Here is a 16619-nt window from a genome sequence, read left to right as displayed (position 1 = left end):
TTTTTATAAAAATATAAACCCTGAAATTGAAGGAATGATAGCACATTAGCATGTCATTAGGAGAGGGGGCAAAGAACACACCATTCAAATGATTCAATAGCCAAGGTTGTAGACCTTGTAGTTGAAGGTGACAAATTTGCAACATATACGCCCAACGGCCATATCATTAATAGTATTAGTCTCTGCCTAGCTCAGTTTGCACTTTGCAGAAATAAGTTCTATAGCAACTACAAACTATTGACGAAAATAAAATTCAAAAACAACTATCAAAATATAAATTTAAAAAACTAACATCATCTTCATACAAGATACAGCCCACATTTGCTAAACTTCCCAACAAAAAAGTCACAAACAGCCATAAATGGCCACGGCAAGCTTTCCACTGTATCTGACTACACTATATACACCATGAATTTCCTGCACGGATATACACCAATGACCTTACAGCAAGCTATGGCGTGGAGACACTAGAAAACAGTAAATACGAATATGAGGACCTTTTACTAATAATTTTTACTAATTAGAAATGTAAAACTCCTGTGTGAACTATGTTGTTGCAGTGAAGAACTGACGATAAATCAGTGGAGCTCCGAATGATCCAGGCTGGATTTCAAAACCAAGAAACCACTTAAAACAGCATCTCTTGAACGGATCATAACTTTGAAAAGACTATACTTGGGCCGGAATCTGGTAGATGAACAAAAGTAAGAGGCGTGAGAGGCATCTATCCCCAGACCGTCAAAACCTTGGAAACTTTGAAGGTTTGGAAACAAAGTTTCTAGTATGATTGCTTGGTGGGGCATTCTGATGCCTTGTGTCCACTTTTCCCACAATTGAAGCACGCACCACCAAACCTGTAAAAAGGTGAATAAATCAATGCATCAAGGTTAAACACCAAGGAGGGCAACATAAGTGGAAATCAATAGCATAGTATCTAATGAGGCACAAGGCCACACAAGTAGCAATTAACATGTGCAAAATCAGCAAAAAAAAAGGCAGATGTTGCAATTAAATTTTTTCGCAGAAATTTAAAATCTGTGATCTTCATTAGAACAGTACTACTTTCCAATTTTCTACTCCGTATTTTGCAGAATTTATGTTTACTTAATAGCAAGCAGGATTTTATCCTTTCAACACTAGAAATGCGGCCAAGGGCTTCCAAGTTCAACTATAGTTTTTCAAAAATATCCTTGTTGGAACTAAAACACTGTAATTTGGAGGGTTCCAAACAGGCTCCACTTTTTCTTAGCTCTAGTATTGCATTGGCTTTGCACAGGCATTCATGTTTCACAAACATTGCGCATATATAGTGCAAACACGGGCCAACTTGATAAAAATAAATAAATACATAAATAAATGAAAAAAAAAAAGAAAAAAAAAAACCAAACCCCCAAAACTAAGCATATTACAGAAGTAAGATATACCTGTCCCTGCTTCCAAACGATGATGGTGATGACCTGTTTGATCGTCTAGCTCCACCACCAATCAGCCAATCATCCCCACTGCTTCTTGAGTTTGAGGACCACCTGCTGCTAGAATCATCTCCACCGCTTCTTGAATTTGAGGACCACCTGTTGTTGCTAGGTCTGGAAGAGCTTCGACCACCACGCCTAAATGAACTGTTGTCATTGTCACCAAAATCGAAGTCTTGACTCTTACCCCAACCACGGGGACTTCGTGATCCTCTTCCACCCATACCTCCGCGGCCTCCTCGATCTCTGCCAAATCTGCCATAGTTGTCACTTGGAGGCCCGTCATCTTGCAGTGCAGGCAACTGTAAATTACAGTAAGTATGATTAGAATAAAACATCATTCTTCAGAGTAAAGACATGGTTTTGTATTCCAACATGGTTGCCTTTGATTTAACTATCAGGAACTTTTATAGGTAAACAACAAGTATGTTAGAAAATCTTTATAACCTTAGTGATCTTGGATAGTGAATTTCCAGGAGGTAATTCTTGGCTCAGTAGCTGCTTTGCAATTTCCTCAGGAAGATCAAAAACAGCGCCTTGAACCTGAAAGACAAACATACACCAATATCAACTAAAAAATCTATCCAGACATTCCTACAAAAAAATGAATATTTTGTACCACTCACACTCTCATCTGCAATTAACTGTATTTTTCCGATCTCATCCGCAGCAGCTGGATAAACATCAGACAGAAATCCCATAACAGATCTAGCAGACATGAATCCTCTTGCAACACTAGGATCACGCGTCAATTGCAATGTTATCCACCCCTGAAACAGAAAATTCAATGTTGAATGATAAATTTGAAATTAGATTTCACATACATACTTTGTACTTCCTCGATTCTTTTTTGTTGTACCCACTTTTCAATTTTGGCTGTTCTTTTATGTCTACCCACTTTAGTTTATTCTAATTTAAGCATACTATCTTACACTTTTATCCCAAAATAATTGCACCTTAACACACACTATCTCTTACTTCATTCACCCTCACCCACATGTTTACACACTCTATTATTTTATCCTATTTTACTTTACACCCACTAGCCTTCAAAAGAATAAAGGTAGTAAATACAAGCATGCTTGCTGAAATTCTTTACGATATGATGTAAGCAACGAGGTATCAGCTACTTTCTTGCGCAAAAAAACACAAGAATAATATAACAAGCACTAATTTTACTTGCGTGATTTACTTTCTGAACATAAGAAAGCCAAATTTTGTACTTTTTATACTTTGATTAACATAATTCTAGTTCAAAATCTAAGACTATCAATTACCTGCTCATGACTAAGAAGAGATTTTGATGATGGAGGTTGGGCAAAACCACTCATATGAGCTAATGCTGCTGCCAGAGCTCCAGTCCCCTGCTCTTCAAGCAATTTCTGGGCAGTTGGAGTAAAAAATTCAATGCACTCGGTATGAACCCCACCCAGAGTAGCTACAACCTGATCGACAGACGATTCCAAGATCTCTTCAACTGAAGGTGGGGTTATATACTCAAATTTACACCCTACATCCCTTTCAATAGATCGGACTGTTCTTCTCTGGTTGTTAGTGTACATTAAAATGGCTGTGCCTAACTTTCCCGCTCTCCCAGTACGACCAGAACGATGCACAAAAGTCTCAGAATCATTCGGCAGCTCATAATGAATAACCTACAGGAGGAAAGTAGCCAATAATTATCATTGAGAAAAAAATGGAGAGAAGAATACATGGGTTCATTACTTCATTGGTTAAAGAGATCCAGAAGGTTATAAAAGTTCCAGTATAGTTACGTGAGCATTTCCAAAAAATTATATAAAAAAGTAGGAAACTTCAAACTGTCTAGTTGCCTAAATGCAAACACAGGCAAATTGCTCAAGGCAAAATGTCAAGAATTGTGTAAAAAGCACAGTGTACCTACGCTTAATTGCCAAAGGATATAACAAAAGCGACAATATGTTAGGCTACAACTAGTACAGAAAACTATTATTAAAAAAATAATAATAAAAAAATAAAAAATAAATCATTGAACTAACCAGGTCAACATTCGGTATATCAAGACCACGTGCAGCAACATCAGTCGCTACTAGCACAGAGAATTTTCCTTGTCGAAAGCCATTCAATGTCCTCTCACGCTGATGCTGAGATATATCTCCATGCAATGCTTCTGAAGAAATAATACTTGACAGTGCCAAAGAAACTTCATCAGCATCTCGTTTTGTCTGTGTGAACACAATGGTCTTACCACCCTTTGCATACACCTGCAAGGCACATGACAAAAAAAAAACATGTATATAAGTTGTAAAATATAATATAAAATGCCAAAAACTGGAAACTGAGAGCTTGCATGGTTGTCATTATATCTTTACACAGAGCTTGTTAGACACCCTATAGATCTGAAACGATCCCAGACCACAGCTACATAAATCTTTCATAGATTATACCATGAACATAAAATCTCATATATTGCACAAGCAAGTGCGAACAGCTGGAACCTTCATGGAATATACCATGAAAGTTGACCAGCAATAAAATTAGGGCTTTTATGACATCAAATTTTTGAAATTTACCAAAATGTACCCAGAGCCTACATCTTTACAGAGATGCAAACACGCATGTTCACACGGGCACACAAATACACCTACCATATAACTGAAGCATGTGACCATGACTTCTTACCAGTTATATGATCAGTACTTCAGTGTAAAATTGCAAAATGAATAATGTGTCACCGTGGGAAATAAATTGATATCAGCCCATGATATTAGAGAGCTAAAATTTACAAAAGGACTACAGAAACCAACTGACTGAGACCATATAAACAAGTTTCGCCTTGAATCTTACCATAATGACATCACTAAGGATAGTCCGCTTTGAAGTTGCAGTAGTTGAAATTGCATACATTTTAATCCCTTCAGCTAACTTCTCGTCCTGCTCACCAACCTGAAGAAAAGTTTACCCAAAACATAAAGACCAAGTCAGAACATACCCACAAATGTATAATATACAAAAGGTATAAGCCAAATGAACTCTTCACTCAAAAACATGCAATGGTCTTATTTCAATTTTCAGTGACAAATTAATGACTTGATTTAACTTCATATTAAAATAAGAAAGAGATGCTAGTTTATAATTCAGAACTTATAGCATGGGTTATGTATACTTATGGCTAAAGGCTTGGCTTTTTTGAACTCGACAAAACATGGATTTCCAGAGTAGCACCTGGACCAAAAAAACTAATGTTTCTTTTACTTTTTGTTTGGGTGTGAAAGCAAGGGAAGAGGAAATGCAAGAGGTGCATGGCAGTAACACCCCACTCCTTTAACAATCAGTATAATGTAACTAGTCTTTCAACCCTTAAAGCATGTCCATGACACCTATACCCATACATGTAACATATGTGACACGTAATAATATATTTGCTATGATGTTCAAAGTTAAATTTTAAAAATGAAGATTAAAATTCATGAGATTAATCTCTCGAAGGTAAAATATTTCATCCTATGAATCTCTGTTGCCCACGTACAAGATCAAAAGCAAGAACAGAATTTATCATGATAGATATCTCTCCAACAATATTATTTTTCTTAAAAATGGAAATGCAAAACATCTACAAAAACACAAGTAAAGTTCACACAAACAAACTTCTACAGACTTCATTATATTGAAACAATCTCTTGCTGTCAAAAACTAAGATACGCAATGCACCATGCCACAATTGATATTTGTGGTCAAATACAATTGGAGCAAAAGGCAGACTGCATAATACAAAGAACCAGACAAGATGTCAACACATAACATAGAGATACATTCAATTAAGAAGAGATAACAACAGGGTAGCTTTAAGGGAAAGATGGAAAACAAAATTACCAAATCAATTGTCAGAGGACTGTTCAAATATTTCCTGGACAATTTTTTCACCCAGGTAGGCATAGTTGCCGAGAAAAGCATGCTTTGCCTTTGAGCTGGAAGTTTTTCCAATATAACCTCCACATCTTCCTCAAACCCAACAGCGAGCATTTGGTCAGCTTCATCAAGAACCAAAAATTCAACTTCCCCCAGTCTGAGGCTGTTACTGGTGATCAAGTCAATAATTCTACCCGGAGTTCCCACCACCACATCAACTCCACGGGAGAGAGAATTCTGCTGTGCACTATAAGAAACACCTCCATACACACAAACAGTGTTCAAGTAAGGTGCAGACTCTTTCATTTCCTTCTCAACTTGCCTTGCCAACTCTCTGGTTGGAGCTAGAACTAGAACTCTTGGAAGCCGTCCACGCCTAGAATTCCAAAAAAATAAAATCAATGATCTCAAACCATTAATATGTTTAAGTTGATGAGTCATTTATATGATCATTACCTTTGGGAACCTCTTTCGTCATCCTCCTCAGTAATCCGTTTGAGTATTGGAATCCCAAAAGCCAAAGTCTTTCCTGTCCCAGTCTTTGCTCGAGCGATGATATCTTTGCCTTCCAGAGCAGGAACCAGCACAGCTCGCTAAAAATAAGCAAAAAATGTTAACAAACAAATTGTATACCATATACATGTTACAATGGGCACTAACAGATAAAATTAATATTCAAGAGATGTAGGGAGCCACATATTCCTATTCTTGTCAGAAGTTACTAATTTATACTAGTAATTGTATATTATAAGAAAGTATGAAGACTACATGACAAGTAACTACAGATTAGAAACGTTTCATTACGTACAAAACCATTAACTTAGCTAGCGTGTAGTAAATGATTTACTGGTCATGACTAAGCTTCCCACTTTCATACCAAATATGGGATTTAATTACCTGAAGCACAGCATTAAGAGCCACCACTGGATAGTTACTGACCAATCCATATAAACCCATTTTAATACTATGCACTACCTGAGCTGCACTCTATCTAATAAATTGTCAAGTATCAAGTAGTAAGCACTACCACATGTAACAAATCTGACAAACAAAAAGGAACCACAATACCCCATCTGAGTTTGAATTTTTCTTCGTAAATTCTTTACTATATACTTGTATTTAAAATATATGAAAGTTCCAGTCCACTCAATTAAGAGCTCAAAATTCCATAGGCATAAACGAAAATATACTTCCAAACCGATATTTGGTCCAAAGATAAGTTTGTTCTTATTTTCTTACACGTTCTTCCAAACTGATGATACTATATACCTTATACATTCATTAGTATTATTCCCAAAGCACCAATTTGCTCCACTCCTTTCATATGTAAGGACCCCTACAAAATCCAGTTCCTTTTCTTTACTTTTTATCTATTGCAGAATATAAAACCCAATTCAACCAACAATCAAATGAGCACAAACACAGCCTATAACCTATGAAACCAGTTCTCGTAAATATCTTCTCTACCATACTTAGCTCAGTAGGTTAGAATCTCAGACGACGACTCTCAAGACCTAATATCGAATCCCGTCTACATCAATACCCTTTGTGACTCCCAAAACAACATCAACTCCTACATTCAGTCTACCATACACCCTAAACTGTATAACACAAAGAAATTTAAATTTCATTACAAGCAACAAGTATGCATAAAATAGCTTAATTACCCACATATATAATTCAAGTTCTCAAATAATTCACATTATAAATATTAAAAATTAAAACAAAAAGGATAGAAAATATAATAAACCTGAATTGGGAAGAGTTGGGTAATGCCTCGTTTGGCAAGAGAATCAACAAGTCTTTGAGGAAGGCCCAATTTCGAAACATCAAGTTCATCCTCACTAATACCAGAACCTTCAATTTCACTCTCACCTTCACTCTCAAACTCTAATTCACCCCCTTCATCAAACTCCTCTTCAAAAGAACCCTTAGAAAAATCCCCAATTCCTTTAAAAGCTTCCTCACTCAACACAGAGTTAGGGGTAGCAATTGCAGCAGAAACCCACCTCAAATTCCTCGGTTTTGAGGCGGTAAACGGGAGAGAAAGCGCAGGAGTAAGAGAAAACTTAGTGGTTGTTTGAACAGAAGAAGGGGTTTGGTAAAGTACTGAAGAAACCCCAACAATTGAAGAAGAAGCCATTGTTGATAAAGATTGAAGCTTTGTTCTAATGGGTGAAAATGGGTGTGTTCTTCTTCCTGTTCTTCTTCCCTGCTGAAGTTGCAGGAGAAGAGGAGAGAAATGGAGGGAGGAAGATAGAGGAAGAAGATAAGGTGGGAAGAGAAAAGAAGAGAAAGAGAAAGAGGGGTTTATGATAAGGCAAGGTAGTGGCTTTATAATGTATGGATGTATGGTTTTGCATCACTCCACATAGGTGGGTTTTGGGTTTTACACTTGCATACAATTACAATACACAAGTTGAGATTTTTCATTTTTGTACCAAGTGCAAACAAAATTTTGGGATTGGTTTTACCTAAAAAATCTACTTGTTGAGTGTGAAATACTAGATGGGGAGGAATACTAGAATGGTAGAGTGACCTAAAATGATACGGATTATGTATAGAGTTGGGCACAGGTCGAGTTGTACAGGCTCATGTGTTGTGTCAGCGTGTCTCGTGCTCAAGTGAATGTTGCTTGAAATGAGGTAAGAAAAAGTCGTGTTATAACGAACCTGTTTTGATTTTTTATGAACAGAGTTTATGCATGACCTGACCTACATGTCCGGTCATGCCATGTATGCGGCTCCCCTTACTAATGCATCTAATATTTGATAATTGGTTTTAAAACAAAATAAGCCGCACATTGGTCAGCTCGTTGTGCCCGTTGAAAATGGTTTTCATGCATAGCCCTAGCCCACAAGCGTGTCTCTTGTATGGTCAAGTCATTTATGTGTCAATGTTCTCGTGTTGGCCTAGCCCATGCCTAACTTAAATTTCTCAAATAAAAACGAAATCAAATTAAACAATAAACTATTCATTGGTGGTGAGTATGCCAATTGTGAGAACAAGTATGGCACCTAATAAAGATGTTAAGTGTCTATATCAAATTTAGCATTTTTTCATTTAAAATCTAAAATTGAATGCAGTCTTTGGACAAAAAAAAATTAATAATCTTTTATAAAAAGATTTAAGTAGTTGAAAATAAGTTTACCCGACTAAACCATTAAATTGAATTGCAAAATGCTAAATTATGAGGAATCGAGTCAAACCCAAGATTTTATAATGTAAAATATGGATGCAACCTTAAAACACAATAATTGTAAATAGAGCATTATTAATATGACTTTAATAATATTAAATAATAAAAAAAAATTGTTCAAGATTGCAAAAGAAACAATAGAAGTACTATTCAACATTAAGATTAACAATAATAGTTAAATAGGAGAGCATATTAGCTTATTCACAAGTTAGATTGGAGCACAAGGGAGGTGCAAGCATAAAAAAAGAAACGACTCTTAACATCACAACACAACTACTTTTTCTGTGTTTATCTCCAAATTTTTGTTTGTTTGTTTTTTTTTTCTCTCAATAGTTTCATACCTAGCTAACTTACCAAAATTGATCAACAAATTTCACTTGATTGAATTTAGCAATGCCATAAGCCAAAATTGTTGGCAACCCAAAAAAAACACAACATAATAAAAAGATCTTCATTTATTACTCGCATTGTATAATCTGTTAATTACAATTGCGCATATCAACTATTCTCAATAACAAATCACCCAAACTTAATAATAAATTTACCAGAAATGTTACCAAAACACACCTCCAATCGCATTTGCACCAACAATATCACATGCAACATCCAAACAAATACACAATCAACCAATTAGATTCCACTCCCCAAAAATATCATAATTCATTAATCTATTTAACTAACTTAAAACTCCCAAATTTTTTTTTTTTTTTTTTTTTTTTGACACAATCTCAAATTTTCTTGCAAATTAATTAATCACCCTACAAGAAAGTATAGCCTATAATAATTAATTTAATTATTTCATGCTTCCTTTTTATTTTATTTTACTACGTATGTAATGTTTTCAAAGGCTGGCAAAATCATTCCTTTCTCCTACGCTAACTCTTCTCTTCCTTCATCTCTCTCTATTTCCTCCATTGTTCTGCAGAAGCCGCCATTTTTGTGCTTTTTTGCTTCTTCTTACTACTTTTCTTCGAGATCTACTATTTCTCTCTCCTCCATTTTAGGTAACCGTCGTTAATTATGATTTTCGTAATTGCAGTTTTTCTCGTAGATATTATCGCTTAAATTTCGGTGAATTTTGCTACATTTTTTGAATTTAATTGTGAATTTTGTTTCATTTTTTTGTTTCGTAGAATCAATTTTTGAATTCGGTAATTGTGATGTTTTCATTTGTTTTGCCCTAATCTGATTTTGCTTGTAATTTGATTTCGGTTTCCAGTTTTATGATCAGAAACTCTAGGGTTTAGTATCAACCCTTGATTTCGAATTGAATTTGAATTGATTTTGTTGTTTCCAGATTTGGGAACTAGCACAGCAATGCGAAGTGTGGGAGTATTGAGTAGAATTATTTGAGGATTTTGTATGTATTTTATTATATTATCTTTGAATTATTTCACATTATTTTGCATTATTTGCTTGTTAAGACTAATTATTGAAAGTCAGGTGTTAATATTGATATTTTTTGGTAACTGAATCTTTTCAGTTGGTGACCATTGTTGCTAGAGAAGAGAAAAATGGTTCTAATATACTATCTGATTGTTGCATTGCCGTGCACAATCGGAGCGATTGCTCTCGCGATCTTTCACATATATCGGCATCTTACAAATTACACTGAACCTACCTTTCAAAGATATATAGTTCGTATCATCTTCATGGTTCCGGTAAGTGTCAACAGTTCTATATTATTTATTTTCTGCAGCTTCGTCTTGTGATTGGTGACGTTGTGGTAGTTTTGTAGCAATGTTAATTACTCAACTTACGCTTAATTATGGTTTTCTTTGGAAGTTTGTTTGATCAGTGTGTTTGGCTGCATTTATTGTATCAACGTTTATTATAGTGATTGCAACTTCAGGTACTTACATTCTGTTTGGTAAGTGTTGGTAAATGGTGGTAATGGGACTTTGTGCATAAATTTGTATGAAAATTCAATGTCCATTCCTATTGTCATGCTAGTTTACCCCAAATTTCTATTGCGTTCTACTACCTTTTGGGGTGATATTGGGTAGTAAAGGACTTGTATGAAGGAAATTACAAGTTTGGGGATGAAACTACATTATTAGGATGCTATTTTTCTTGCCAAATATTACTTAAATTCATTCCCATTAACTCTATTTATAACCACTTTGTTACATTGGAGTTTGAAGGAATTCTTTCTTTTATTTGGTAATGTTATTTACTATAAAAAATGCAGCTTGTCTTCCGGCATTCCATGTTTTAATGTTTGCTTTTCTTGTAATCCCTTTTACGAATACTCTGTATGTTTGTAAAGTAGTAAGATTCTCTAAAGTTTAGAACATATTATACACATGGATTGATAGGTTCCATGCAGAGTTTAGAAGTTTGTTTATCAATCTTATGAGTTGGGAAGAATTTGTGAGTGATTCTTTGCTCTTGAGATGTAGTGGCTAAAGAAAGTTCATTCTGTAGTTGATGTAATAACTAATTATTTGGTTTAATGTTTGAGGTGGTCAATTTAACATTACAGTGTAGTTCTTTCTGCTGACTAATTCTTATCTTTCTATTTAAACTGCTTGTCATGCTTAACTTAACCTAGTGTAAACTTTTCTACTTTTAAAAGGGATTACACTATATGTGGCTGGTTGGACTTCCATTGATTCTTTTGATTATGTTTCTCACAAAGGAGTTACACTTTGTGTGCTTGGCAACATGGAGTCTTCTGTTCTGTCAATGTGGGATCCCATTTGAGGCACCTATTGATTGAAGTGAAAAGTTTAAAGGATTTTTCTGGGCACTTTTTTGGAGCACTGTGATGTTTGGTGGCTTTGGGAGGAACTGGGGAAAGTTTTTATTGATGACGTGCTTTGATTATAGTTTATAATGTTTGTGTTGCATTGGAGATAGGATAGGCATTGGGAATCTAAATGTTTCCCTTATATCTCATTTGGTCTTGCATGTGGGACTTAAGGTAATTGGTATGTTCTTTAGTATCATTAGTTTGCCTCGTGTCTTTTGTAGGATTTTTAGTTCTCTAAATGATTTACATCGATCTCCCTGTTCTTATATTGGAAAATAGAACAATATAATATAAGTATCTTTCTTATAGTTGATTTTACCCTTTCTTGACTACTATTACCCTTGGAGAATGGTGATTGGCTTAGGATCAAATGCAGAAAAACTCAGTTATATGTTATTTTGAACTGAACCCAACTTATTGTCACTTGAATATTGACTAGTGAAGGGCCAATAAATTGGTGATTTGAAAGGTGTAAAACTGTAAAACAAGATTATATTGAATAAGGAGGATTTTGACACTTTATGAGCATGGCCATGGTGAATGCATCAAAGCTTTGATATTTGGGTCTTAGAATTAATTTCACAAGAAGAATGATATAATATATAAATCTACATGTGAAATTTTACCGGGCTATAGAATTGTTGGATTGTGAGTAATTTCCGAATGTTCTAATTTTTCTTATAGGTCAGGTCATATGTCGTCATGATTATAATTTACCATATTATCTAATGAATTCTCTCACGAGTGATGTCATTTCCATGTTTTTCACTTTTAGTTAGTTTTTACTCTTAAAAGTTTAATGGCCCAAGGTCAACCAACACCTGCTGAAGCTATTTGCTTTTGTTGATGTATTGTCTTTTTTCCATGTACCTGTGCCTTTTCCAAGGATAGATAACCTTGTGGACTAATGACTTTTATTGTATTAGTTACAAGTTGATGTTATGCTGCTTTGACTGTCACACACCCCCCCCCCTCTCTCCCCAAACCCAAACCCCAGTATTTCAGCTTAGCATTAATGTTGGATTAATCATGAATACTTCCATGTCCTCTGCTCCTTTTTTTGACCTCTTTATACCAATATTGTACAAGCCTAACATCACCGTGTTACTTTTGTGCACAGGTTTACGCATTAATGTCTTTCTTGGCCTTGATCATGCGTGATAGAGCCATATATTTTAATTCTCTGAGAGAAATGTAAGTATGGAGGTTACCATCTTCCACTTTTGGGTTCTTAGTGCTGCTCTCACTCTGTTGCTTTTGCTATAATCTGTTTTATGTCTCTGGTCTTGTTAAATCCTTTTATGGTTTTGTTTGCTTGATCAAAGTGAAATTTAAAGTAAAAATACCTTTTACATGTAACATGTTTAAAGTTGATATGGAAGTCTAATGAGTGTTATTGTATTAGATTTTTTTGTAGCCATTTGAACAGATAGGGTTCTGTGGCTTCTCCCTTTAAAGACTTAAGAGGAAATGTAAAGAATGATCAAGACATGTTGCACTATATATCCCTAATATGTATGACTAACACATGAAGATGTCAGTAGACAGCCATTGCAAATTTTTGGTTCTAGGTTTCAGCTGGTCAGTATATGTTTAATCTTCTTTAATACGTAACAAGGGAATTAGTTAGAACTGCTGACCTGTCCTGGATACATGCTGAGTCTACAGAAACGGATTCAGACCAATGTGTAGGTGGCAATTCGGGTTAGCATGTCGGATTTCGGGTTGTGCTTAAATCTGTCAAAAATAGTGTAAAAGTTAATATCATTACAAAATATGATACATGGGTCTAATTAGGTTGAATTCGGGTTGTTCGGGTTCGGGTTGCTGCTATAGACTAGGAAATTCTTAAATCAGTTTATTACAGTTTCTCTCAGTAACTTCAGGTCGGGTTTGGGTCATGTTATCGGATCGGGTTAGGGATTGCCAGCTGGTTGTCAAAGCATGACTTTGTTGTTTCTAGTCTTTTTAGTCTTTACTAAATGCTTCTAGCTTCAGTTATGCCATGGTTCACTTTATTTACTCCTTAACTTGGCATTCAATGGCTTCTGCTATTGCTTCTGGTCAACTTGGTATTTTAGTCACATATTTTTGGTGCTGGGAGACTTTTTTCTGTAGACACTGTCACACTGAGTGGAGTTTTGTATTCTGTACTTTCAACTTTGCACACATTGATATGCTAGATAGTATTTTTAGGTTGATAATATTGCTCTTTTGTCTAGCTCCATGTAAGATATCTATTTAATGTTGCAAATTTCTGCTTTTTTGAATCGGCTGATTTTTGTTTCCTTTTGTAATATCCAGCATATAATTAAGCTTGTGTATGTTTGATTGTAAGTTAAATTTTGTGTTTGTTGTTCCAGATATGAAGCATGGGTTATATACAATTTCTTATCCCTCTGCTTGGCGTGGGTGGGTGGACCCGGGGCCGTTGTGCTAAGTTTGAGTGGACGAGTTTTAAAGCCCTCAATGTGTTTGATGACGTGTTGCTTTCCACCTATACCGTTGGATGGGTGAGTAATCATATTATGTGATGGAGTTTCTTTTTTTTATATCTTATTCATTGTAGTAGTTAGTTTTAGGAACAAGAACAGTAGTATTGTATCATTAATTACAATATGTAATTGATCTATATGCTGCCAGTGCTGGAGTTAAGGAAAGATGCAGCTTATTTATTTGTAATCATTTACAGTTTTGGTGGTTCAAACCAATGATGCACTACTGCTGCCTATAGTGATTTTATAGTTATATATAATCTATAAACTGTAATGGTGAGTTTAATAGAAATGAACTCATTTTCGTGTTGTTGATGACTTGTTTTTGTACAGGCGTTTCATCCGGAGGTGTAAGCAAGGGTGCCTGCAGTTTGTTATATTGAAACCAATTTTGGTTGCTGTCACATTTATTCTATATTCGAAGGGAAAATATGCAGATGGAGACTTCAGTGCAAATCAATCTTACCTCTATTTCACCATTATTTATACTATCTCATATTCTGTTGCTCTCTATGCGCTGGTCTTGTTTTACGTGGCATGCCGAGATCTGCTCCAGCCTTTCAATCCCGTTCCCAAATTTGTTTTGATAAAGTCTGTTGTTTTCTTAACATATTGGCAGGTACTACTATTTCTCTGATGCTACAGTTTTATAATTGCTCAGAAATATTTTCTAATTTTCATGATAAATGTATGCTTCTTGGTCAAGGGTGGAATGGGGATGTTGAGCTAGACTGCCAACAATTTTTTTTGTTTGGGGCGGGGGGTGGGGGAGGTATGAGGCTCCATCCCATTTAACCTATTTTCTGCCCTTGATGTATGCTACAGAAGTGGGTGATTGTACATTTTTTAAAAAAAATATTATTTTTTTTTATTTTAATATGTATATATATTTAAAATTCAAATATTTTTTGGACTTATGATATATGGATGATTGTTCATTTTCTCACTACGTACTGTTGCCTTTTGCAGGGTGTCTTGGTTTTTCTTGCTGCCAAGTCTAAATTCATTAAAAATGCTGAGGATGCTGCTGACGTCCAAAATTTCATTATTTGTGTTGAGATGCTCATGGCTGCCATAGGTCACTTTTATGCATTCCCTTACAAGGAGTATGCTGGTGCAAATATAGGCGTCTCTCCAGGTCTCACTGGAAGCCTTGCACATGCCGTGAAATTGAATGACTTCTATCATGATACAGTTCATCAGGTGAGTTTTGTAACCAAATGGCAAAGTCGAGCACTGCTAGGAATCCTGAGGGCTGAGGTTTTGCGAACTACTTAGCGAAACCTTTTCCCCCCTTTAGATTAATCTTGATGCTTAGCTGATGGATGTTGTCAATCTTTTAAGTCCCTTAATTTTGATATACTTAATGAACGTTCTATAATTTAGCTTTTAAGTGAGTTTAATCCTGCTTGGAGCAATTGGCATAGTTTCTTAACCCCAGTATATTGTCAAACAATGAGGTTACATGTATTGGAGGGTTCAAAGATTTAAATTTATTGAAATCAAATTAATCTGTAAGAGGGTGTCTTTTCTTTCGTGCTTTCTGCTTTATGCTCTGGCAACTGATTTCTGTATTCAATTAATGTTGCAGTTTGCCCCAACTTATCATGAGTATGTGCTTTATAACCATGGTGAGGGTGAAGAAGGGCCAAGGAAGTACAGGTCACGTACTTTTGTGCCTACCGGACAGGAGATGGATGCTGTCAGAAGAAATAAACACATGTTTGGGAACAAGCTGGATGATATTCAACTTTCTAGCCAGTCATCCTCTGGTGTGAGCAGTCCTGAGAATCCTGTGATTGGCCCCAATTCAAACCCAGAGAAGATGAACACTTCTCTTCTTGTCGATACTTCAAATTCTGTAGCGGTTCCGTATGATATGACTCTTATTGATCTAGACCTTTCCAGTTACCCTTCAAATGTTCCTTCAGTTAATGAGACGACGAAAAGGTGACATGTCTGAAGCTGCCTGCAGGTAGGTAGCCAGAATGTGTCTTGTTGTAAACACCTTTGTTTTGTGACCAAACCTATCAATGACAGAAATGGTGTGAATATTTACATGAAAGCTTGCACGGTCTTTGTCACAAAGGAGTGTTTCACTTCATGTACCTTCTGCTACCATGTTTTTATGGTCTTTGAGCTTTGTTTGTCCACGCTTTTCTTCAATGAGGCTCCTGTGGTGTTAGCTTTGTTTGTCCACGCTTTTCTTCAATGAGGCTCCTGTGGTGTTTGTCAGATCAGTGTGTTAGATGTAGATCTTTTGCACTGCGCTAGGTCTTCATGGTTTCGCCATTTGTCTTTGCCCATACGACTTTCTGAATTGACATTGTGAAGTGTAAATGATAGGTAGACTTGTATTTAAATCCCTTTTAGATCTCAAAGTTTTCTGTACTCCTGATATTGTTTATTTCTGACGATTGGGCTCATAGATATTAATACAAATTATGTTATGTAAAATACTTACAGCTAGCAAAAGCCTAATTAGCTCAATTACTGTTTTAAAAAGTTCGTATTTGTTTGTACAAATAATATAATGCTCAACAATTAGAGACATTAATAAAGAATAAATTGCCTACATTTCAAATGAAAACAGCAAGCTAATGTATCTAAGCCTCTAAGATAAACATGTAAATTCATCATCATCATTAATTCATTAATATATTGCTATTTTTTAACTTTTTACAATAGAAGAATCAAAATATCAACATAAATATCTATTAAACCAGCAAATTTGTACTTATTTAACACATAACTAATGGCCTAGATTCTGGTAGAGTATGTATAATGATAAGGCATGATCTTTGACAAAT

The 16619-nt window shown here is 35.4% G+C and overlaps 2 protein-coding genes across 2 annotated transcripts; one reads left to right on the top strand and one right to left on the bottom strand.

Annotated features, from left to right (window-relative positions):
- Window positions 1–252: 252 nt before the first annotated feature.
- Window positions 253–7664, bottom strand: LOC145602283 (DEAD-box ATP-dependent RNA helicase 3, chloroplastic-like). Its single transcript, XM_081658467.1, has 10 exons — window positions 7111–7664; window positions 5817–5953; window positions 5325–5736; window positions 4299–4397; window positions 3491–3715; window positions 2750–3127; window positions 2099–2242; window positions 1920–2015; window positions 1425–1774; window positions 253–854 (listed from the first exon to the last, which is right to left on the bottom strand). The coding sequence occupies exons 1-10, from the start codon at window positions 7501–7503 to the stop codon at window positions 779–781; spliced, it is 2310 nt and encodes a 769-aa protein (XP_081514593.1). The 5' UTR covers window positions 7504–7664; the 3' UTR covers window positions 253–778.
- A 1679-nt stretch (window positions 7665–9343) lies between these two features.
- LOC145601584 (uncharacterized) lies at window positions 9344–16299 on the top strand. Its single transcript, XM_081657627.1, has 8 exons — window positions 9344–9563; window positions 9857–9919; window positions 10043–10220; window positions 12435–12508; window positions 13678–13827; window positions 14143–14428; window positions 14779–15012; window positions 15401–16299. Exons 3-8 carry the CDS (start codon window positions 10074–10076, stop codon window positions 15761–15763), a joined length of 1254 nt encoding a protein of 417 aa, XP_081513753.1. The 5' UTR covers window positions 9344–9563; window positions 9857–9919; window positions 10043–10073; the 3' UTR covers window positions 15764–16299.
- The last annotated feature ends 320 nt before the right edge of the window (window positions 16300–16619 follow it).

This window comes from Chenopodium album, chromosome 21 (assembly GCF_948465745.1).
Source record: "Chenopodium album chromosome 21, dcCheAlbu1.1, whole genome shotgun sequence".
Lineage (NCBI taxonomy): Eukaryota > Viridiplantae > Streptophyta > Magnoliopsida > Caryophyllales > Amaranthaceae > Chenopodium > Chenopodium album.
Note: the sequence above shows the minus strand (reverse complement) of the source record. Positions and strands in the feature narration are given on the sequence as shown.